General features: G+C 49.5%; 1 protein-coding gene across 9 annotated transcripts in view; it reads right to left on the minus strand.

The window, feature by feature from the left end:
- The window catches only part of NCOA1 (nuclear receptor coactivator 1), a 190,020-nt gene that overhangs the window by 35,344 nt on the left and 129,494 nt on the right, over positions 1-25,182 (minus strand). For all 9 annotated transcript variants that reach the window (XM_074895419.1, XM_074895426.1, XM_074895423.1 and 6 more), the window contains 3 exons: positions 6,252-6,346; positions 2,261-2,438; positions 174-353 (listed from right to left, as the gene is read on the minus strand). In XM_074895419.1, the coding sequence (XP_074751520.1) occupies positions 174-353; positions 2,261-2,438; positions 6,252-6,346 (453 nt within the window). The remainder of the gene's footprint in view (positions 1-173; positions 354-2,260; positions 2,439-6,251; positions 6,347-25,182) is intronic.

Genomic DNA, 25,182 nt, shown 5'->3' on the forward strand with positions numbered 1-25,182 from the left:
GGTCCTCCTGCCTGCACAGCCATTACCACCCCAGTTCTCCTCCTGTCTGCACTGCCATCCCCACCCTGCTCCTCCTCCTGCCTGCACTGTGGTCCCCACCTTGCCCTCCTCCTGCCTGCCCTGCCCTCCCCAACGCAAATGCAGGGTCTCGAGCAGAGGATGCTCTCCCCTACCTTCTCCTTCCTCCTTGAAGGACTTGGGCTGGGAGACGGTGAAGCACTGCATCACCTCATAGCGCTGACGAGCCTCCTGGTTCTCCGCGCCCGGCTCGTCGGGCGGCCGGATCAGCATCCTGCAGCTGAAGGTATGGCTGTTGCGCCTGGTCGCTTCTTGAGGCCAAGGAACTCCATTTACTGGGGGGTGGACAAAGGAGGAGAGGGGTTGTTAGGAGCTGCGCCGTGCACACACGTCCCCCCTGACTTCCCAAAGACCCCTCAGACAGAAGGAAAAGTGCCGGCATGGGGGAAGAAAGCAGCTCGCTGCCCAGGTCAGGGATGAGCCCAGAGCAGAGCCGGGGGCAGAGCTCTCCCCCCCAGCCCCCGGGGCTCCTTCAGACCTGCTGGAGACCCCGTGTCCAGACCCACACTCCCAGCCAGGCCTTAAGAGCACCTACAACCCCAAATGAGATCAGTGCATCATCATCACACTGACATCATCATCACAGTGTCATCACGCTGACATTCTCCAGTTGCTCCTTCCATCGCTGGGAGATGCTATCATCTCCATCTTACGGGCAGGGAAACTGAGGCAGGGGGGCTTCAGAGCTTTTGGAAGACTCCTGCCTCCTGCTGTTTTACTTGAAATCCCTCTGAAGCGATGCTCACGGGACTTCTCTAGCAAGTCCAGCTGAGAATCTCCACAGAAATGGATATTTTCTTTGCTTCCTCCTCATTTCTGGAGTAAGTCGGCAGCCAGATCTTCTGGTGCTACAGCAGCAAAAACCTTCCCCTTTGATTTTTTTCTATAACCTGGCTTTTACCAAAAACCTTTGGGCACCAGTTGGTTGATTTTTCTAATGCTCTACAACATCTTCATGGCTATTCATATGCAACCCAAGTGATTTTGCTACCAGCAGATTACAAAGCTTCCATGCAACATGATCTACGAGAAGAACTGAGAGACTTGTAACATCCAAGGGAAGAAAACACCCAGCCTTGAACTGGGTAATCACAGGGAAAAGACGATGCCTGAACCTCTACAGGTTCAATCTGACGAGTGCCCATAGGTTTAGGTGGTTTAAGACATCATTATATTTAACCAGAAGGAAGACAAGTGTGAATTTAAAAAAAAACCACTATTTTTAAGTCAAGCTTGGGAAAGGCTCATCTTCTCTTGTGTTTCTTCAAAGGGGTGAGTGGAATCAGTGATGTCCCACCTGCATTAGCCACCCTGAGGATGCTCATCTCCAGTCAGTGAATAAAACCTTTTGCTTCACTTGCTTCCAACACCCCACCAAGTGCCTTCACCACACGATGCTCCCTCCCATCCTCCCAGCTGTTTGTTTCTCTGGTGTAGGGGACCATCGCGAGCTCACCGTTGGCACTGTGACCTCTCCTCACACCCCAGGGTGCAGCACATCCCTGTGCCAGACACTTGGGCTCTGAAACCAGCACAGGACAAGCACAGAATCCCAGAGTCATTCAGGTTGGAAAAGCCCCTCGGGATCATTGAGTCCAACCCTCAGCCCGACTCTACAAAGTTCTCCCCTACCCCACATCCCCCCACAGCTCATCCCAATGGCCCTGAAACCCCCCCAGGGATGGGGACTGCCCCCTCCTTCCAGCTGGGAGGATGTCCTAAATGAATTGGGATCAGCCAGCAGGCTCAGTCTCCCCAGATGAACACCTCAGAATCTTCCTCCTCATTTCCCTGAAGCTCCTATTTGTGCCCCTCGCTTTGGGCAGATGACTTGGTTCTTCCCACCCATGAGCCAAAGTCGAAGGCAAAAGTTTTCTTAGCAGAGAAAGACAAAGGGAAGATGACTTGAATACTGTCCTCCACTGGATATTTATTCAAAAATCTAATACTGATTTTTCACTGGTAGGATGCATTTTACTAGGAAAAGATTTATGGATCACGACCTGCCTAGGGTATATCTCTAAATTTCACAGTAAACAATATAAAAAATAATAATAATATATATGAATAATATATATACAAAACAATATAAAGCCAGCTTCACTGAAGACACAACAGCATTTCTGACAGCACTCTCCAAGCACCAGCTGATAAATAAACCCCACCTCAAGGGTTTTCTTACCTAGAGACTTCGGCAACAAGTTCTTGACGAACTCAGCGTGATCCCCCACGTGCAGGATGCTGTAGACACTGGTGTTCATGAGCTCCTCCTGGTTATAACCCAGGTAGCTGGTCACGTTCTCAGAGACGAAGACGATCCTCCCTTCACGGTTTACAACAAAGAAGAAGCCGTCCAAGGCCTGGAAGGGGAATAAATCCGGGCAGGGTGTGGGCAGCGGGTCCCAGAGAGGGTCAGGATGCTCCCTGACCAAGGGCAACCTTCCTCTGCCTCTCACACCTTGGCTCCATCCCCACTCTACATCACAGCAGTGACCAAATAACAGCACATTTGCTTAAATACATATTTAGGTCTGCAACTTCCTCGGCTGAGGCCGTCCCTGCCACTACGGACGGTGCCAGCAGAGGAGAAACAATCCTCTTCCAAGGGCCAGGGCAGTCAGAAAGGCTCTAATGTGGCAAGCCACTGAAATTAAGCATATGCCTGATTTGCTTAATTACAGCCCAAGAATGACAGAGCCTTCGCATCGTGCAGAATAACAGGTTTTTTCATGCATTGAGGACGCAAGTGGCAAATTCAGCTCTGCAATCAAACAGAGGGGGACAAGCGCAACCCAGACCCAATCACACAACACAGGGAGATCTTCTGCTTATTTTAACGAGGACACCATCAAGGTTTTTAATTCACTGCCGTGGTACTGGGGAGGTGATGCTTTCTGGTGCTACGAAATAAGCTCAGAGCTGCAGAGCCCAGTGCTTGTGCGAGGAGCCCTTGAGAAGGGTGATTGCTGATTTACACTCTTGCAAACAGGCATCACCTAAAATGCTTCATCCAGGCAGGGTTTGGTTTTCCTGGAGTCTAATTCTGATTTATCCTGCTCATCAACAGCAAGCTCTGGTGGACTGTGATCCTGCAACTAGATCTGGCCATATCCCAGAGTGGGAGGCAGTGCAGGGACAGGAGAAACTTGTGATGCCCCAAAATTGGTACCCGCAGCGTCGCCCTCTCCTCCCTGTCCTCCCACTTGTCTGTGCCAGCAGAGAGTTCCTCCGAAGGAGAACACCCAGGCTTTATTTAATGCAGTTTCTAAAAATCAGTTTTTGCTGTAGAGCAACATTAAGTGCAAGAAACAGGAAGCATTTAAAAAAGGAAAAAAAAAAATTAAAAAAAAGAAATCTTTTGTCAAAATGGTTCTGGCAGATCGGCTGCAATTTTCCTTATTCCCAGCTGTTGCCAAGACAACCAGACATTGCACTTTGGGAGCCCCCCCAAAAAGAAGACCCAGGCTGGATGGTAAACCCCACCTGGACCCTTCTCCCAGATAATGCTGGTTTGGGAGGGCTGGGGGAGCAGGGAAGGGGCAGGGGAGCTCTGTCACACCTCCCCTAATAGCCCCCGTTCTTCCAGCAGCAACACTGGGCATTTATCCATGGTTTAAATATTAAATTACCTTATCAGCATAATTGCTTATAGAAGTCAAGCCCGAACAACAGGTCAAGAGGCAAAAAACCTTCCTAAAAATGAACAAGATGCTTTTAATAGCCCTTTTGATCTCTGCCTTTCTGGGTCTGAACACCCCCCCCTGAGCCCAGGACACCCAGAAGAAGCTGGAAGTCATTTGGGGAATGTTTTTAGGCATGGGAGGCTGCGGATTGCTGGGGGACCAGTGAAACCACTAATTGCTTCTCACAGTCAATCCACATGGAAAATAAACTCAGCATGGTAAGGGCTTGGCACCCTCAAAGTCCTTCAAAGCAGCCACGGATGCCGCGGAGCACGGGCACAGGTCGGAGTCAGCATCTCCAGCGTGTGGGCTTCACACACGAGGACAGCAATTAGGAAATTATTCCTCAGTTTGTATATAGGTAATAACCGTAATTTAAACATGGATTTAAAATCAAATAATACACGGTGGGTTGTTTACAAAGCGACATCGACTGAGCAGTAATGGCACCACCTCTGCGTTCCTTCCTGCAGAAGGGATGCATCGGTACCCGACCCAAGCACGTGGGGTAATTTTTAGCCATGAGCTAGCTGATTTAATTAATTTTCTAGTTTTTTATTTATTTTATTTTTTAATTTTCTAATTTTTTATGATGACCTCAGCTTTTCCAGGGCCATTTCTACTACCGATGTGCTGCCATCCCTGCTTTGCTTTGCTCCCCATCACCCAAGGTGCTGGCTACCACCGAGGCTCCTGGCCACAGTGAGCCACATACTCCCACACATGGCCACAGACACGAGGGGATCGACCCCCAGCTGAAGGATGCTCTGGTGAGGCAGCTGGCCCCATGTTCATCATTTAAGCAACGTAAAGGCACATTCCCCAGACCGCACTGCAAAAGCTGTAGATTTACTGCGGACCCTGTTCCCTCTCACGGTTTTGTTGGCTCTGCCACTGCTCTCGTAGGATGCCTTCTCCCAGTATAACCCAAATACTGGAGTTTTGTTGAGGATCTGCCACCTTCTCCTGCATCACTTTACATTCCCAAGCCTGTTTCTAGCACCCAGCACACCCCTCAAAACCCACGTGCCTTTCCCAGCCTGATTTCATAGAATCACAGAATCATCTAGGTTGGAAAGGACCCTGGAGATCATCTAGTCCAACCGTTCGCCCAGCACAGTTCCCCCCTACAGCATATCCTTAAGCTCCAAATCAACACTACTCTTGAACACCCCCAGGGATGGGGACTCCACCACCTCCCTGGGCAGCCCATTCCAACGCCCAACAACCCCTTCTGGAAAGAAATGCTTCCTAATATCTAGTCTGAACTTTCCCTGGCGCAACTTGAGGCCATTCCCTCTTGTCCTGTTGCTTTCTACTGGGCTAAAGAGGCTCAAACCCAGCTCTCTGCATTTCTAAGACCCTTCAGCATTTTTGCCTCTGTTAGACCAAGCACCTCTGTAGCCAAGCTGCCAACTCCCCATTAACCCCATCCCAGCACCCATTTTCCGTCCTTTCCACAAGCCAGACCCTTCATTAGCCACCAACCCCCTTCCCATCCCTTTTGCATTAACTCCTCCATCTGCAGAGTCACCTCTTGCAGAGTTTTACTCATTTTGACACCTTCACTCCAGGGCTCAGGGAAGACAAGTGTGGTATGGGGAGGGGTTAAGCAGGTCTTGAGAAGAACGTGCAGGTGCAGGAGAGCTCCCCATGGCCTCCAAACATCTTTTGGAGAAACAGAAGAGACCAAAAATGTGATGGGGGGGGTGGGGGAGTGGGGCGGGGAAGTCTCTCTGCCCAGGAATCCCGAAACCCAGGCTGGCTTTCTGTCTCCAAAATGATGCCACATTTCACCTCCCAGCTATTGGGCTCCCAGCAGAAACCACAGAGTAAATCGTTGGACTGTGTCATGTCAGCAATTACACTCTAATTAAATGAATCAGATGAGGATGTTGCTTCCTTTTGGTCTTTGTGTAATTTTATCAGGCTGTTTCAATGCAAGAAGGTGGCTGTGGGATGGTGCTGGTCATCCCCAGGGAGGAAATCCCCAGTCCCAAACCCAACCACCCCCCATCAAATTACCAGCTGAACAATTTAGGATTTTAAGTTTATCTCTGGGGCCTGTGATATAATTTAATAACCCTCCTATAATAACCTTCTCCATACATGATGGTGCTGTCAGGTTGGACTCTGACCTTCCTCCTGAGACATGATTCTTTCTGATTTACTGATATCAGCCAAAATGCAGAGCGCCCTCCTCATCCTCCCTATTTCCCAGAGGACAGAAGGATTCCAATCTGTTGAAAAACCATCTATCCATGTTACCTAACTCACCTCCAAATGAGGACGGGGGCTCAGTTTAATCCCCATTTAGAAGAAACTCAATATTTTAATGCTGATACTACAAAGCTATCCACAACAGCTTCAAATTAACCAAGTCCAAGCTCCATCAAACTTGGTTAAGATTCACTTTCCAAGCCATTTGCTGAAACAAAGGAGTAAAATCAGAGAGCCTGGCAGGATTAGCAACAACATTTTAGCACCTACCTCCAGAAGAAGAGGTCCCAGAGACTCCTTCTCAATCACCCCTTGGCTGCTGGATGAGATGTCGGACTTCTGAACTTCATCATCAGCTGCTTTCTCTGTAGTAAAGGAAAAGGGACATTTCAGCCAAAAGAACCATCATTTTTACTACTGAATTATTATCAATAATAAACAAAATATTGACTGCTTGTCATACAGGAAATGAATGATGTGCACCAAAAGACTCCTGCATTTTTATTTCATCCCTCAGTCCCATGAAGATCTACTGTAATTTCTAATTATTTATTATTATAAAACAAGGCAATAATTAGATCAGTCTACCACTAGCAGGAAGGAAAAACCTATCTTAAGCAGAAGCATGCAGAAAGAGGCATCCAAAATCAACATTTTGAAAAGGAAACGGTATATCCAGTTTAGCACAAGCTACAGTATTTAATCTGGAACTTTTCAGACAACACTTTTAAGAAATAACTGCTGGGAGGAATTAATGGAGAGTGGGCTGTGCCAAAGAAAACCTGCTGGGGGAAAAAAAAAAAAAAAAAAATAGCAGCTCATAACGCCGATGTGCAGGGAGCATCCCAGGTGCTGGTCAGCTGGGAGCCAGCGGGGTCAGGGACGGGAGGAGTGGGTGATGCTGCTGGAGGAGCCCAGCCCCAGCCCTGCCACAAATTTTCATGCTGTATTGCTGAATAATCCCTTTGGGAAAAAAAACGACCCAAAAAACCCGGAGAGGAGGCCCTGTTATTTATCTCGCACTCCCCCAAAAGGTGCTAGCCACGTCGCGCAGCTACTGCGAGGAATTCAGGATAAATCCAGCAGCGAAAGGCGGGTGGCGAGTGGGATGTGATAAAGCCAGCGATCACGGGCAAGTGAGCCACGATGCCGCTGGTGTTTCAGGGCTGTTTCGTTTCACTCCTCCACATCCACGACCGTTTTCCCCTGGGAAAGCTGGGAGAGCCTCTCAGCCTCTCTGGATGTGATCTGGGAAGGATGGGGAGAGCAGCATCACCAGCACTACAGGACACAGGTGAGAATAAACCCCGATCACTGGGAGTGACTGGGGAGGCTGGTAGTGCGCACCCCGGCCGGGCACATCTGGGCCTACAGATGTATTTGCAAAGAGGAAATTAATTACTGTTTAATCACATGGTTTGGGTGGAATAAGAACAGAAAGAGGCAAGTGAGAGCCAAACTTTGATGGAGGGGATACCTGCTTCATTGATGGGGCATGACTTAGCAAGGGAAAAGAAAGGATGTCTCAGATTGCAGATGCTTTTTGCCTCAGAGATGTTTTGTTCTGAAATGTGAAAACTCAAGCTCCTGGGGACGGCCGGAGGGGCAGGGTATTACCCACTGCACGTCGGTGCCCGTTGGCACTGGCAGAGGAAATTATCTGCCACGCAGGATGTGAAACAGCACAGGAGTCCTGAAGCATCCTTGGTCCAGGCTCACAGGGGCAGCTTTGATGCAGGTTTTGATTAAAAATGAAAAAGACTCTCTGTGGCTAGCCAAAAAATTACTTGAAACTTCATCCTCTATTAATTTTACACCATTTACAAGGTTTTCTCAGGTGCCAGAACCACAAATTCAGCCTAGTAGCTGAAAATTAAGCTGTACTCTTTCTGTATAACTGTTAATTGTTTGTGTAAAGGAGGATGCTGGGACTGGGATGCAGCTGGTGATTTGGACAATGTGCATGGTCAGGGGGGGGATGCAGCCCCATCCTCGCAGGCTGCGCTTCCCCGCAGGGCAGCAGTGACCTCCTGGGTGTGCTGGGTTAACCCTGGCTGGACAGCAGGTGCCCCCCAAAGCTGCTCTGTCACTCCCCTCAGCTGGACACGGGAGAGACAACGTAACCAAAGGCTCGTGGGTGGAGATAAGACCAGGGAGATCACTCGCCAGTTACTCTCATGGGCAAAACAGACTCAACTTGTGGAAATTAATTTAATTTATTGCCAATCAAATCAGAGCAGGGTAATGAGAAATAAAAAATAGATCTTAAAACATCTTCCCCCCACCCCTCCCTTCTTCCCCAGCTCAGCTTCACTCCCCGTTTCTCTCCCTCCTCCTGCCAGCGGCGCAGGGGGACGGGGAATGGGGGTTGTGGCCAGCTCATCACCCCTTGTCTCCGCTGCTCCTTCCTCCTCAGGGGAGGACTCCTCACTCCTCCCCTGCTCCAGCGTGGGCTCCCCACGGGGTCACAACCCCCTTGGGACATCCCCCTGCTCTGGCGTAGGGTCCCCCACGGGCTGTGGGTGGAGATCTGCTCCCCCGGGGACCTCACAGCTGCCTCACCGTGGTCTTCATCACGGGCCGCGGGGAATCTCAGCTCTGGCACCTGGAGCACCTTCTCCCCCTCCTTCCTCACTGACCTCGGTGCCTGCAGGGTTGTTTCTCTCACATATTCTCACTCCTTTCTCTGGCTGCAATTGCCATGTTGTTTTTTTTTCCCTTTCTTAAATATGTTATCACAGGCATTATCACCGTAGCCGATGGGCTTGGCCTTGCCCAGCAGTGGGTCCCTGTTGGAGCCAGCTGGCCTTGGCTCTATGGGGGCAAATATCTCACAGCTTCTCACAGAAGCCCCCCCTATAGTCCCCCCGCCACCAAATGCATATGCGATGTTGGGAGCTGGAGGAAAATTGCCTGAATTGGTTTTAAGGGAGATGGCAGCAAATTCTGAACTTTACTGCCCAGCAGGACAAGGGAAAAGGTTCCTCAACCCACAGTGCCTTGTGTAGGACCTGGAAACCCTCACGTTCATCAATACATGTTTATCAATCAAATGTATATGTGTATCAACACACCAGCTTTGCCCAGCCTACATCTGTCCATTCCCAGAGAGCAAGAGAGGTTTTCTCAGAATCACAGAACCCCAGAACCATCTGGGTTGGAAAAGCCCTTGCAGCTCCCCCAGCCCAACCACGACCCTCCCCCTGACCGTTCCCAACTCCCCCAGATCCCTCAGCGCTGGCTCAGCCCGACTCTTCAACCCCTCCAGGGATCCCGGGGACTCCCCCCTGCCCTGGGCAGCCCATTCCAACGCCCAACAGCCCCTTCTGCACAGAAATCCTTCCTCAGAGCCAGCCTGACCCTGCCCTGGGCAGCTTGAGGCCATTCCCTCGGGGCCTGGCGCTGGGGCCTTGGCTCCAGAGACTCATCCCCCCTCTCTGCCCCCTCCTGGCAGGGAGTTGCAGAGGGCCAGGAGGTCTCCCCTCAGCCTCCTCTGCTCCAGACTGAACCCCCCCAGTTCCCCCAGCCGCTCCCCAGCAGACCTGTGCTCCAGACCCTGCCCCAGCTCCGTTGCCCTTCTCTGGCCACGCTCGAGTCATTCAATGGCCTTTCTGGGGTGAGGGGCCCAAAACTGAACCCAGGAATCGAGGGGTGGCCTCCCCAGTGCCGAGCTCAGGGCTCAGATCCCTTCCCTGTCCCTGCTGGCCACGCCAGTGCTGACACAAGCCAGGATGCCGTTGCCCTCCTTGGCCCCCTGGGCACACTCTGGCTCATTCTCAACCCCCCCAGGCCCCTCTCTGACTGGCATGGTACCCCTGCATGGTTAAACCATGAAGGAGCAGCACCCTCCCAAGGAAGACACCAAAATCTCTTCCAGGGATGGAAGAGCTTCCCATGCACCCAAACCCACAGGAGCTGGAGGTACCACAGCATGAGAAGCGGCTTTTTTTCTTCTACTCTTAATAAAATTGATGCACCTTAGAGGCAACGCACTGGCTTTCAACCCTAATCCTTTAACTGGGCTGCGGGATCCTCCTCCTGATTTAATGAAATAGTTTCATCTGCCAGCTCCAAGCCTGTTATTCGGGGGGATTCAGGTCAAAACGACGCACCATCACCATCTCCCTCATGCACGAGTCCTTCTCCTTCCCACCTCTTCAGCCCCGGGGATCTGGGAGCAGAGGGATCCCTGAAAGCTCCTGCTCACCTTCTCCAGGGTGGCACATCCCTGCAATGCAAAACTCCTTCAAAGTGTCAACACATCCCAGATAAACACTTTGGTTAACGTGCTTAAACACAGCTCTTCAGCTCATCCATCCCGAGCACACAAGGAATATATGACAAGCAAACCGCCAGTTTGCATCTTAACCCATTAATCCCGATTTTCTTTTTTCCCAGCACTAACATCAGCGGTGGCTCAGCTCCGCCAGCGACAGGCCGATGCTCTCGGGGAGCATTGGTTGCGGGCCAGGCATGCCCTGTGCTCGACACAGCCAAACACAGAGCAAATTCCTGGTTCCCCAAGCTCATAATCTCATTAAAAAGCTGGACAGACAAATCCACATGACAATAAACCAACAGGAGCAACATGAGCCCCGGCGCTGCTGCCGTTTGAGGCTGTTGGGATCCAGCTGCAGGGGCTCTGGCAGCCTCAGGCATCATAAATCCCTATCACACAATAAAAGCCCGGCCTGCTGACGGCCCCGATTGGGACCTAATTGCTGCAAACGTGATTAAAGCAGGGTTGTTTGGTTGGTTTTTTTTTTTTAATTGCAGCAGAGAGAGAAGCTATTTTAAACGCATTCCTCAAATTACGCCCCGATTTTGTGACATCCAGGGACATGTCTGGGTGCCTCCGGCGTCTACAGGAGCCACGAGGTCCTCTAAACTCCAAAAATATCAGGTCAGTGGAGTTGAACTGTGAGATAAGTGTGTTATAACCAGGTCACCCAACACCAACAATACTGCGGCGGGTGCAGCACCCGCTGCCCACTGCAACGCCCGGGAACACCGCGGTCACTTTGAAAACAATCTTGTCCCGTGCCAACCCTGTGCAGCCGAGCTTGGCACGGGCAGAGGTGACATTTCCAGCTCAGCCCTGTTATTTCACGGCCACACAAGCCTCCTGGCTAGAAGCCGCTGATTCTTTGCAGGATTAGAAGGAGGGATGGGGAAGGCACAAGGCTGGTGAGGGATGGAGGACGCTGCTAAAGCATGCCAGGACTGGAAGAGGAATGATACGCTCGGATGCCCTGATGCTGGAAGCGATGGCCTGAAGCACAAGGCAATGGGAACAGATTTTGCATCACCGAGAGCTGCTCTCCCCGTCCCCCAGCCCGGTGGCACCCAGCCGTGGCCGAGGCAGCCAGCCAGGCTGCTCTCACCGTGCAGCTCCTCCCGGGCTCGGCACTGTGGAAGGAAGGCATGGAGCAATGCTGGGGAGGGGGGGTGTGGAAAAAAGGGGTGGGAGGTGAGCAGAGTAAAAAGCAACACCCCTGGCAAGGCGAGGGCTGACGGCGGGGTGGCAAGCTGCTGAAGCAGTGGGGTGCAGCCCAGGCCGGGGGGATACCGGCAAGTCGAGGCGTGCTGATGGGCAGCTGACCCATCCGGAGCATTTTCCCTCCTGATTTTAGAAGGCGTCAATGTCAAAAGTCCCTTTTTTGGTTAATAAAAGCCCAAAGCCAAGAGCACACACAGGAAAGGCAAATCATAGAATCCCAGAGTCACTCAGGTGGGAAAAGCCCCTCAGGATCATCGAGTCCAACCCTCAGCCCGACTCTACAAAGTTCTCCCCTACCCCACATCCCCCACAGCTCATCCCAACGGCCCTGAAACCCCCCCAGGGATGGGGACTGCCCCCTCCCTGGGCAGCCTGTGCCACTCTCGGACCACTCTTGCTGGGAAACATTTTCTCCTCCTGCCCAGCCTGAGCCTCCCCTGTGGCAGTTTCCAGCCGTTCCCTCTTGTCCTGTCCCTGACCCCCTGGGAGCAGAGCCCAGCCCCAGCCTCTCTGCAATGTCCTGTCAGGAGCTGCAGAGAGGGATGAGGGCTCCCCTCAGCCTCCTCCTCCTCACCCTGAACACTCCCAGCTCCTGCCCTGCCTCCTCATAGGATCTGTTCTCCAGGTCCTTCACCAGCCTCGTTGTTGGCTCATCTGGGGTGTTATTTCTGCTCCTCCAAAGGAGACAGTGCAGTGTAACCCCTCCCAAAAAACTGGCTCGGACCCTCTGCCTCAAAACTGCATCTCATGGAGCAAAGCTGAAGGATGTGGCTCTGGCAAGCAGGTGACACCACCCTCATGTCCACACAAGTGGAGGCTCACTGGTGGTTTCCCCTTTCTTTATCTCTTTTCCCTCTTTGCATTATTATTTTTTTATTTCTCCAACCTCCTTAGCTGCCTCCATCACTTTAGCTGGCCTTCTGCTCTTTCTCTACCACCATTTTTGGTGACACGAGGCACAGTAAAGCCATCTTGCACTCGCCTCCCTCCGCTTCCAGACTTCTGTACTGAAAACCTGTACCCAGAGAAAATCAGGCATCCAAGTCAGGGGAAAGACAAGTGTTGGAGAGAAGCTATGAGCTCCTCCAGCAGCCACAGCTGGAGACCTTCCCTGGAGCAATGCTGGGGTCATGCAGGTTGGAAGCCACAGCCACACAATGGGAAAGTCCCCCAAAAGGCCTTAACTTATTGCTTTTTACCCAAAACACAACAAATCACCATGGCCAGAAAAGCACCTGCACTCCAAAGGGCTGGAGAAGTGAGGACGTGGCACCAGAGCGATGGGGGGTCGATGGCTTAGGGGACACCTTCCAGAGCCACTCCAAGGCATAAGGTGGGAGGGGAAGAAAAACAGGGGTGCAAGGGGTGGAGGGGGAAGATGTCCAGTGTTGATGTCCATCTGCCATGTCTTGGGAAGTCATCCCCAGCTCCACAGGCCCCATGGCATGCAGCTCCACCCAGAGCAAGCACTCCTGTCATACCATCTCTTAAATAGGAGCTTTTAAATTAAAATACAATCTGTCTGATTCTGCTCTTCATTTAAAATTTTTCAGCTGAAATGCTTTTTTTCCTCAGAAAGGGGAAAGGAATATCTGAAAAATAACATACTGCAGGTGAGTCTTCTAAATCAGGACATAAAAAATTCAAATCAGGATTTTGTTGAGAAACAGGAACACAGAAAATCAATAGTTTTCACTTGCCCAGTGCAAAACTTTGTAATATGTTGCATTTTGCCTTGAGTTGCAAGAAACTCGCTGCTGCTCTCTGAGGAAGCCCCCATGGAGAGGCCCCCACGGTCAGGGCTGTGATGGCCAGGGCCCAAACACACTATCCAAGGGCTTTTTTTCAACCCAAGATTTCTATGGGCAACGGTCCTTCTTCATTTCTTAAGACAGAAGCCTGAAAAGTCTTTGGGTTTTGACTTTTCTATTAAAAGTTCAACAGCTCAAAGGCGAAACGTCCAACCAAAGAGGACTTGTAGCCTTTCTCAGAGCGTGTTGGGTACCCCAGTGGGTACCAAGGATGACAGAGCAGGGCAAGATGGAGAAGTGATGTGATGCCTGGAAAACATGATGGAGCACCAGGCACAACAGCTCCCCATCCCTCTTCCATATGGCACAGCTCCGCAGCCTCCCTGAGGGCTGTGCTGGCTGAACCCCCAGATCTCAGCCAGGATCTGCTCTATCTGCTTTTTAAAAGATGAGCGAGGCAAAAAAATCCACATCTGTAATCTCCCAAATGAGGAGCTTTGATTTTTAGTTAATTAAAATCAGCTGTAAGAGATTCAGCGCACCCACGGACCGAGAGCATGACAGAAAGTTGTGCTATTAATTAGTGCCTGCTACAAGGTTCATCAGTCCAGTAAACCCTACAGGAAAACAAAAAAAGTGACATAAAAATAAACTTCTTGGCAGAAGGTGTGCAGCGAGTGCATCTTCCAGTGGGGCAGGAAAAAAAAATTGGCTTAAAAAAGCCATGAGAGAAGAAAAAGACAACGGTATTGATATAGGAAAGCAGTAGCGGATCTAGACCATAGAAATGGGAATTCTTTCATGTTTTTTAAATGGTACCTGAAGAGGAAGACATGTTGAGGGCTATCTGCCAAGTTAGGGACATGTTGGGGGAAGACTCTGAGCATCACTGGCTGCTGGTGGTGATGGCCTGGTCTGAGGTTCTGAGCTCACCTCCAGCCTCCTCTCGAGGCCCAGGGAGTCCCGAGTGTTCTCCTCCCCATCCCTACGGATCAACAAGTAGGGGAAGACCCAACCTCAACTGGGGGATGAAGCCAATTTCCAAGGAAGACCATTCTACGTAGCCTACAGGGCACACGTTTGGGCCACGGCAATGACGGCTTCTTCAGAGGTACTCTAAACCAAAATTCAAGCTGTGGAAGCCGAGATTTGCCCGACGCCTCCCTAGTCAACGTCAGCATATTCACAGGGAGGCAGATGCAGAAAACCCAGCCCAGAGTCCTCCCTTCTTCACTTCCACAGATACCAGATTCCTCTAAAACACTGTATGGAAATCAGCAGCTCTTAGGTTGTATAACTTTTTATTCTAGTAGGAGGAAGGAAATTATCTGATCTATGAATTTAAAAAACTGTGGAAAAATACAATCTGTGAGATTCAGAGCTTGAAAATACCAGTGCAAGAAATAGTAGAGCAGATCTTGGCTTTCAGAAATCAGCCCAGCTCCTTCAGAGCCCTGTGCTCGCCCTGCTTTACACCACCCGTCGCGATGGTCTGTCGGTGACAAGCCCCAGGGGACTCCCCAACCGGGTGCTGTAAGGCCAGGAGTGCCGGGACACTGGGTGAGATCCATCTCACCGAGCATAGGAAGGAGATGTTTCCACCTGAGCTACTCGCCTCATGCTCCCCTTACAGCCAAAGCAGAGAAAAAGGCATTTTTAGAGGAGATTCACCTGATGCATTTTAAATTTTTATTCTAATATAGCGTCTCATTTTGGGTTTTTTTGGGGGGGAGTGTTGTTATCCCGTAGCCCTCCTCCACAACCAGCAGTTAACCAGGTTTAGCTCTCTCTCTTTTTCTGTCTTTTCCAGGGAGAGCTGAACTCCTGACTTCATCACCCAACTCCAACGTTGGCCCTGAAAAAAATCACCCGTGTACCTCCAAAGCTGGCAACGCAACGCTCGCTTCAGCCCCGAGTATTTCTGTGCCACTCCAGAGAACGTCCTCACCAACACAGACACAAGTGGTTCTTCAGACACATCTTGAAGCCTTATTCTTCCATCAGTGCACATGCAAAGGCACATCTCAGGAGGGTACATCTCACCAGGCATGGAGCCGAGGGAGGAAAGTAAACCCTTGGAGCGTATAAAACCGACTCTAGTGCCCATGTGGATGGTGAGCACTGAGGACTGAAGCTGGTGGTCACTCCAGTTGCATCAGTAGAGCCAATGGTTGAGACAGATCAGTGGAGAGAAGGACAGCGGGGATGTCCTGCTGCTCTCCCATGGCTCACCTGAGCTTCTTCCTTCATGGCCTGGCTGGAAAAGCAGTCAAAAAAACAGCAGTCAAGCATTGCTGCTGTACCAGGAACCATGACAGGTCCAGCTAATGCTCCTGCAGCTATTTGCCACGCTGCCTGCAGCCCAAGAGCTGTCCTTACCAACTCACGGCGGCACGGGGAACTTGCACTAAAGCCCAGGGCTAGTCTCAGAAGGTTCAAACATCTCCAACCTCTGCGTAAAACACAAAATCCTAACAGGATGAAACCGCACAGACTTATTCATCCACAAGCCCAGATTTGCAGGTGGGACACTGGATTTGTGTTGAGGTTAGTGATTTCACGATAGCTTTTGAACCTCACAAGGAAAAGATACAACAGGCCAGTGTCTATATTAACACAACAGCTTGACTTAATCCTTCCACCAGCCTGAAAACCCCTTCAACATGGATATTTCAAAACCAGGACAACATCCCACGATGCTTCAGTGCAATTTGCCAGATGGAGCTGATGGCAGGTCCTGTCAGCAGGAGGGCTACAGCCACCTCCACCACATCTACAACCAGTCCCAGGAAACGAACACTCCTGGTAGGCAACGATTCAGCTCCATACCAGGTCTTCAGCCTGGTGATCCCAAGCTCAAGCAACATTAACCTTCCAGGTAGCTGTGGGTTGTTCCCCAGTTTTGACTGCTCCTCCAACTGGTATTTCCCCTCTTTTCCCATGTAGAGGATAAGGATTTTGAGGGCAGGAATTTTGATGTGGTTTTTTAAATTTTTTTCTTATTTTTTAAACATATATCTACCCTGCAACAGGCACAACCAACTTTCTCAGGACTAAACAATGCAAATAAAAAAACAGTCTTGTTTTAACCCATTTGACCCTATAAACTACAAAGAACATACTTCAGCATTGCCCTCATCCTAACCAGCCACTCGACTGAGTGGTAACCTGTGACATCCTTCCAAGTGAGGACCTCAGGGAGCTTCCCTTTAACGAGCCCAAGACACAACTCCCCATTAACGCTCCCATCTTCCAGCTGAAGAAACCCAATGCATAACCACACACGCTTCTGTAGCTCTTCCTGGAGTGGATTAAGAAGTTCATTGGCATCTTCTGAGCTGAGATGCTGTGACAGGCCACATGAATGCTCGCAACCCAAAAGCCACCGGGATTAGCTTCAACCAGTACTGCTTTCACACACCATGGTGGTTCACCAGCTGGTGGTTCTCTCTTGAAAGACTCCAGATGGACCTGCAAGAGCACATCTGTCCATGCCCCAAGGCAACACACATCAATGGAGGACAGCATCAGGAGTACAGATTAAGACCCAAGACACTGGTCCTTGCTGTGACCAGCAAACATCACTTTCTCTGGCAAAGTTTATATAGAAAAATCTACTTTTCTGCTTCTGGTAAAATCCTTGTGTAATGGCAAAGAGCTCAGAGCAAAGCGTGCTGCCACTAAAGCAGAAGGAAAAGGGTATTTCTTTCTGTCTTCACACCTTTTAGAGTTAAACATTAATGGTGTCGAGATGTCTTAAGTAAAAAAGGCTGGTTGTCTGAACAATGTCAGGAAAAATTATACCGTGCTGAGTGAATGCAAAATTAATGAGCGCTGAATGCTGACAGGAGAGAACAGGCATAAGGAGCTGAGTCTTTTTTATAGTCGACACTGAGATCAAGCAGGTAGAACATCTCCATCTTGCTGGGGGAAGGAATAAAGGGAGAAAAAAACTTTTATCTCGAATCTGAAGAATTTAATTCGTTCAAAAACTGTGTCAACTCTGCACGGCCAAATCTGCAGAGATGAGAAAGGGCTACATGTAGCTTCCCCCCCCCCCCCAACTTTAAATCAGCCCTGGCATAGCCTTCATTCTCCTGCAGGCATAAAATACATTGTAAAACCATTTTAACGATCCAGCTTAATTAATTTTGCAAAGAATTAGACTGTCTTTTCTCAAGATGTAGCATCTTGAAGCCCTGGTAGGCTGTATGCTAAAGTCCATGAGAAGTTACTATTAAAAATTCACTCGTGTCAACCGTTAAACCAGCTTTATCCTCAAGTTGCACAGGCATGTCAAATATGTGAACTGCACCGGCAAGGAGACGCCTGCCAAAGTGTGCAGACAATGCAAAGCTCGAGTGCAGCGAGGGGGGAGCTGACGCTTCCCATGTGCAGAGCAGCACTCCCCCCCCTCCAGCCCCACTCCTCCAAACCCGGCGTTCTCGCGCCTCCCATCTGTCTCTCCTGGGCTGCAAAGGGAGAGCTGTCAATCTGCAGCGATTGAGGGGATCGACTTGCTTTTTCTGCCATGCCAAAGGGATCTGTTGGAGGAAATTAACTGAGGGGTGGCTGTAACACGTGCATGTGAGCGTGGTCAGTAGGTGCAAATGGAGCTCTGGGCCATGAGATGCCCCTGGGGCGACAGGGATGGGCAGGAGCAAGCCGTGTGGTATGGGAAGCTTCTAGACAAGGTGGAGCCTCCCGGTATGGTAAGCCAGAAGCTGCTGTGAGCTATGGGAAGTCACCCAGAGAAGATGGAGCTACATGGTATGGGAAATCACCCAGAGAAGACCTGTGTGGTACTGGAAGCCACGCAGAGAAAATGGAGCCACATGGTATGGGAAATCACCCAGAGAAGATGGAGCTGCGTGGTACTGGAAGCCACGCAGAGAAAATGGAGCCACATGGTATGAGAAGCTACCTAGAGAAGATGAAGCTGTGTGGTATGGGAAGCCACCCAGAGAAGGAGCTGAGTGGTATGGGAAGCCAGCCACCCAGAGAAAATGGAGCCACATGGTATGGGATGCCACCTAGAGAAGGTGGAACTGTGTGGTATGAGAAGCTACGCAGAGAAGATGGAGTCATATGCTATGGGAAGCCACCCAGAGAAGGAGCTGAGTGGTATGGGAAGCCACTCAGAGAAGACGGAGCCATGTGGTATGAGAAGCTACTCGGAAGAAGAAAGAGCTGAGTGGTACGGGAAGCCACCAGAGAAGATGGAGACACACGGGATGGGAATCCACCCGGAGAAGACAGACCAAGCCATGCAGGTGAAGACCACTCTCTTGTCACTCTGCACGGAGCCTGCTCAGCAGGATCTCACCTCCAAAAATGAACTTTTAACACTTCCCGTGCAATCGTTACCTGCAGAACTGCAGGTGCAGCCCCAGATGCTGGATGTTCGCGGTGGGTGCACGGAAGGCACCGCTCTCGGGTGCTCCCTGTCCTGGGAGAGTAAGGAACAAGGCTGAATATCCATCCTTCACTTCCCCCCGTGCGATGGGGTTCTGCACCTAGGGCCAAGGTGCAGCTACCTGCAGTCCTTTTTTAAGGACCATATCCATTATTTCAAAAATTTGGGACGGTCCAAACTATTCCCTGCTTCCATAATTCACTGTCTCAGTGCAGCAGCTGCATCAAACCCGGGGCAAACATCAGCCTGGGGAACCTGATCCACCACTCCAGCATTCATCCAACCCTGCTCATCATAATACAGATGTAATGATTTAAAGGGTAGTTAGCTGAGACTGGTGGTTTAATTAATTAATGAAAACCTATCTTGGAAGGTGGGACTTCCTAAATAGCAAGGGCTATGAAATGAGAGATATCATTTAAAAACCATCCAAATGGTGTCATTGTCTCTCTACCCAAGGCTCTAGTGAGGCTTTAAGTGCCACCAAACACCCCGTGATGAAATCGTGGGGCTTGGGGAAAGCAGAAGAAGCCAGATGAGGAGCTTGGCAGCTGGGCACTGGGGAATAACGTGGCCCCAGAGGGAGCGAGACCGCTCCTGCATCTCTCATGCTCGTGTCCCAGCAAGTTTGTTTGCTTTGCCCAACCATACCACTCGGCATAATAAAAGCTATTATCTCCTTGTACAAATCTCCCTTTATTTTCTCTGCTTGCAGGAGCATTAGGAGGATTAAAGTCTATAAAAGTTTGTTCAGGGGAAAATCTGAAATGAAAACTGAAAGACTTGCACGGCTGGCTCCAAGTTTGTTGTGGGTTTTTTGTTTTGTTTTGGGCTTTTTTCCCCCATAACAAAGAGATTTATTGTGTTACTTCTTGCTTTTTAGGCATGGCAATGCTTGCACTGCCGGGCACTCTGATGGGTCAAGATGGGCACTTGCAGAGATGTGCTGGGGTGAGCTTCCCTCTGAACCTCCTCCCTTGCCCAGGACACTTGGTGACTAGCTCAAGTAAGATGCTGCCACTGTGGCTGCTAGAAGAGGGATGGATCCCCGTCATCCTGCTCCTGGACCCAAAGGGATGCCAGCTCCCAGCATGGTTGAACCTCTTTCTGATCATCCGCCAAACGAACTGGGGTCCAGAGCAGAGGGAGAGCAAGCTCAACGGAGGCAAAATCCTGCTGGGGTGGCATCCTGGGGGAAGAAGAATCTTAAAATAGGTTTTGTTCATCTTTATGAAGGGTAAGGAGGGTCAGGAAAAGGGCTTTAAAGAAAGGGGATTTTTTTGCCTCCTCCTTTCGTGTCTCTCTTAAAAATGAGACTGAATCAAGGAGGGGGAAAAAAAAAAAAAAAAAAAAGAGGGGAAAAAAAAAGCTAATCCGGCACAGCAGAAGGCAAGAGGAGGAGTGATTTCTACAGGTGGTTTATGACTCTCCGCATGATCCACACGCCTGTTACATCCTATCAGATCCTCTTCTTACGGTGAGGTGCTAAAGGATTTATTAGTTCTTGACAGTGTGAGATGTTTAAAAGCTTGAGGATGTAATAACCAAATGTTCACTTGTTAAAATAAAGGCACCGTTTGGAGAGGCCTGTGCAATTCTTAGCAGCCTCCCCTTCCCCTCGGTCTATATTTAAGCTGCCAGCTAGATTAAAACTGTCAGAGCAGGGATGAGAATTTTATTGACATGCTTTGTAGGTGGTATGGCTCCATAAAATAAACATATACAGAGGATGCTCCCTGGTGTTGCTGCACAGGCAGAGATTTTTATAGTACTGACCTGGGGGAGTTTGTATCTGAAATCAATCTCTGATATAAAACAGATTCCAGAGGATACGGAGAGACAGAATTCACAAATGTCTGCGGAGAGCGTGGGCAGGGATGCAATCCGTTTAACATTTCACGTTGAAATCAAACTGAGGAGAAGGGGAGGGTGTGAAATTCCCTGAACCTGCTCCAACAAACTCTTCACCCCTGTGAGCGAGGTGCAATTAATTACTCTGATAACGGGGAGGTTTGAATCCCGGGCAGGGGACCCACATGGATGCTCAGGAAGCCGTGAGGACTCTCGCCCCGGCTTTGTGCTGGTGGAAGTTGCTGCCATGGATGGGGATCTTGATCTTGAGGCATTTTCCAAAAACCAAAAATTTCAGATTTATAGAGATGAAGGCCAGGAGGGATCAGTCTGACTTCTTGAGTATCACAGAGCCATCAGAGTTCACCCACTTCCACCACCACAAGCCCTGAACTTCTGTTTGGCAAAAACCTGACGCAACCCACCGCTTCCCCTGGCAGCTGGTTCCCAGAGCAATCACCCTCCCAGTTGTAACTCTGGGCCCGAGTCCTAATTTGTTTTTGTCTGGCTTCGGCTTTGAGTCATTCTCTGTTATGCTGGATTTAAAAACCTCTTTAGTAGCCAGCGTTTTCCGTTCTTGTTAGTGTTTATAGTGTCATCACCATGTCCCCACTCCTTTTTTTTTTTTTCCCCTGGATACACTCAACAGAGCTCTTCAACCTTCCAAGCTGCAAGACATTTTCTCCAGCCCCTGGCTCATTTCCGTGGCTCTCCTCTCTGCCTTCTCTGGATTTCGCAACCTCCTTCCAGCATGGATACTCCATGGAGCTCCAGTTTTGTCCCACCCACTCCATGCACACGTAACATCACCCAACAGAAGCCCACCTTGCCTTTCATCACAACCCAAGTTCACATTGACCACTTTTGCTTCCAGGATCTCCAGATCTTCTTGAAAAGCACCATTTCCTGGGATACCATCCTTCCAGCACTCCTGTGTGCCCGTCCTGTATTAATCTAGCAATGATTTTGTATGTCCTTCCACATCCGTGAGGATGTTGAATAGCACCAAGATCTAGCACAGACTCCCAAGAAGCTCCATGAAACTTAATTTTGAGAAAAAAGGTGGTTTTCATCAGGATGAGGTGAGGTCACCAGTGGTGTTCCTCTGGCACCTGAGGTAAGGTAGTCACGCAGGGAGAAAATACCAACTTGAGGGTGGGTTGACCCGTTGACATGGAAGAGGACCAAATGGTAGAAAAACTACCCAATCACTTTGCTAAACTGTGCTAATGTCTTCCACTTTCTACTACTCAAAGGTCACGCACTCATCAACCGAGAACATGAGCTTTGGCTAAAAGTTGAGGATGGCTTAATGGAGGTGATAGGAGAAGACAACAACTGTTACTTCCAGCATAGCGGGGACGGTACCAGCAACAACCTAATGCTACTTGTAAGATCTGGTAAGAAAAATCATGACAGTCTGTGCCAATTCACTCAAGAAAAATGAAATTCAGTTGGAGGAAGTACAGAAAAGAGCTGCTGGGTTGATTAAAGGAAAGGCATTAACTATCTGACACCAAGATCCTAGGAGAACTTCGTTTGTGGGACAAGTCAAGTGAAGGTAGAGAACAAGAGCAACAACTTCACAAAAATACATTAGGGAAGGGTGGTAATTACCAAACAGAAGGAAAAATAAACCAAATTAAAGGGCAACGCTGGCACAGAAATGATCCGAAACTCACTTCCAACAAAAACGAGTAGGTGGTTTCATCCTCTTCAGGATCTGAGAAGGATTCCTGGAAGGATGAAGTTAAACAGGTAAAAGGACTGGATCTGTTTGTACTCTGTTTACCTTGGCTCAGCCTCACACTTGAGGGCTTTCAGTGGGCACCTACCAAAGCCAAGGAGGAATTCCCCTTCCCCGCTGATGTCTAATTTGGCCTCCAGGATTTGGTTATTTTTCTTTCTCTGTAGCCCTCTAACACATGGTGAAAAATTGGCCACCGAGGTGGGATGAAAGCGATGTGCATCCCTCCCTCTAGTAGTCTGAGCAGCTCCATCAGGGTTAATCCAACCACTAGATTTGGGAGGAAGAAAGAACTTTCCTCCCCAGCACCTGCAAACACCTGGCGACAGCGCCGCTGGCCGAGAAGGTCCTTCCTGACCTCAGGGATGAAGGTGGAGGAACCCGGAGTCTGTGAAACACCGCTCCAAGGCAAAAGCAAAGCTCCCCTTTTCTGACCTCCCTTGAAGCAAACAAAATCAGGATAACTCAGATAAAGTCAATGCATTTAAAGAGGAGACTACAGCACCAGGCTGACAGTTGTAGCCCGAAGAGTTTCCAATCTAATTTTAGACTTGACACAAACCTTAATGTGGTTTTAGTTAATTAATAAAAAAAATCCTTTAATTAATGTAAACCCCTTAAAGCAGTTTTCATTTACTCCATTTCCAGGAGACATTTCCACTTACATTGCTCCTCAGTTGCCATTCTGCTGCTTGCTTTTGTTCTTCAATCAAACCTCAAATGTTAGACCTAAACTTTGGTTTATAATACATCACTGAAAGCTGGGATGCTTTGAGCTCAGGCTATTTCTCGAGCCTTCACTTCAGTGATTTTCCAAGTAATGGGGTTTCCATCTCTTCTCTGACTACGCAAGAACTCTACAACTTGTTCCTCCACTGCGTAAGTGTCATCTTTTGGGTCCACTGAAGGACCTCGGTGTTGACTCAGCACATAAAAGCTACCAAAAATTACCCTTGAATTCTCTGATTCCAGGAGTTTATCTCAATTTCTGCAGGCAAGGCAGAAAGGCAGCAGTGACGGTGTGCTGCCACCCTGCCCTCCTGGCAGCAACACCCACCTTGGGCAGCTCTTCAGGCCACCAAGGAAGGAGCTCAGATGTGATGTGGGAATGCAGCAGGACATCCCCAGGGTCCAGAGGCCATGGGACTTCTCACCCCCTTGGCTCTCCTGATGGCAACCTGTACTGGGTAGAGAAGGCACGGGCTCCTGTTTTCAACCTGCTCCATCTGCACGGCCAGCCTGGGCACTGCATCTAGGTGACCACCACATTCTGTGTCCAGTTTTGGAACCCCTGGGTAAGACAAACTGGAGCGAGTTCAGTGGAAGTCACAAAGATGGTCAGGGCTGGAGCACTGAACCTGAGACCAGAGGCCAAGGGAAGGGGTTTGCTCAGCCTGGAGAAGAGAAGAGAAGGCTTTGGGGCACCTGAGAGCAGCCTGCCCATGCCTACGAGAAGTTATGGACGTGATGGAGCCAGATGCTTCACAGCGATGGATGGTGAGAAGATGAGGAGCAATAGATGCAAGTGAAGCAAAAGATGTTTAGGTGGGATAGGAGGGAAACCTTATTCACCACAAGGCCTGCCAAGTGTTGGAGTTGCCCAAAGCACTTGTGCTTCTCCATCCTTAAGCGCAACTGAGTGAAGTCCTCAGCAACCTTGGCAGATCCCAGAGCTGACCCTGCATTGAGCCCGTTTGTCAAACAACAACACGATCAGAAATGGAAATAAGCTTTATGGAAATGAGATGGCTCTAGCCAGAGATTCTAGCACCCAGGTAAAAATCTCAGGCTTCTCCAAGAGGATACTGGATTACAATGTGGGGAGAGGGAAGAGGTGAAATGAGAGTATTCAAAAATACAAAATGCTAGAAATAATGCAAGCATAAACAAGGCAGAGCACATCATGTAGAAGGTACTTTCCCTTGGTGGTGTGGAGGGAACAGCTCCAAGGACCTGAGAAATTTAATCAGAAACTGGAATTACTGCCTGTGATTCAATGCACGTCAAGAAAGACGCATTCAAATTGGAGCTGGTGAAAGAAGGATATGCAGACAATTTAGGAGGATCCTAAACAGAAGAAAAAAGTGCCTAAAGACTTCACTACATTATGCTGGCAAAACACAGCTAAGTGAGGGAGAACTTTCAGTCCTGCACTGGAGATGTCCAGCTCCTTTGCAGACTCAGTAACACGGACTTAGGCTCGGTATTTCCTCAAAGCTAAAGGAAGTCTACATAGAGCTCTGTCCCCAGGGGCTGTGGACACAAAACCCTGTGGACTGAGGGTGATGTGGGAGCCTGGACCTGGGCAGAAGAAACCAGCTGAAAGCCTTTAATTGCTCCACACTGGGTTCCTCTGCTTTGGGGTAGAGCTCGCCAAGAGGCCTCAGCTCTGTGACTTGCTTCCACACATTGCACGCAATTACTCGCTTTGTGGTTTTATGGGAGTAATTTTATGATCTTTAATAATGTACCACATCACTTGGCCGCTGGGACAAGAAGGGGCTCTTGAGGACAAGGTCTCTTCTCCTCCTCCTCCCAAAACCTCACACCACTGTCAAAGGCTGTGGGAGAAGCCTCTTCCCAGACCACCACTTCACCATTTTCTGACCACCACTAAATACAAAGCCAAGACTTTTTTGTTCTTTTTTTAAAGCTCACCACGTGTTGGTATTCCCAAACCCAAGAAGCAGCTCAGCATTCATTTTGAAGAGGCTCCCACACGTCCTGCTGAGGACCCAGGACCTCTCTGCGCTAGAAGCCGGACATGTATATCACAAAATAAATCCAGGGCCAAATCTAAGCATATGACAAGACAGCAGGGAAACTTAATTAAAGGAAAGTCATTGACAGCCCACTGATTGTATGCAACACAGCAGCCAAAATCAATAGTTATTTCATATACTTCACTTAATTAATCTACTGCATTTACCCAAAAG

This window comes from Athene noctua, chromosome 1 (genome assembly GCF_965140245.1).
Source record: "Athene noctua chromosome 1, bAthNoc1.hap1.1, whole genome shotgun sequence".
In the NCBI taxonomy this organism is placed as follows: Eukaryota; Metazoa; Chordata; class Aves; order Strigiformes; family Strigidae; genus Athene; species Athene noctua.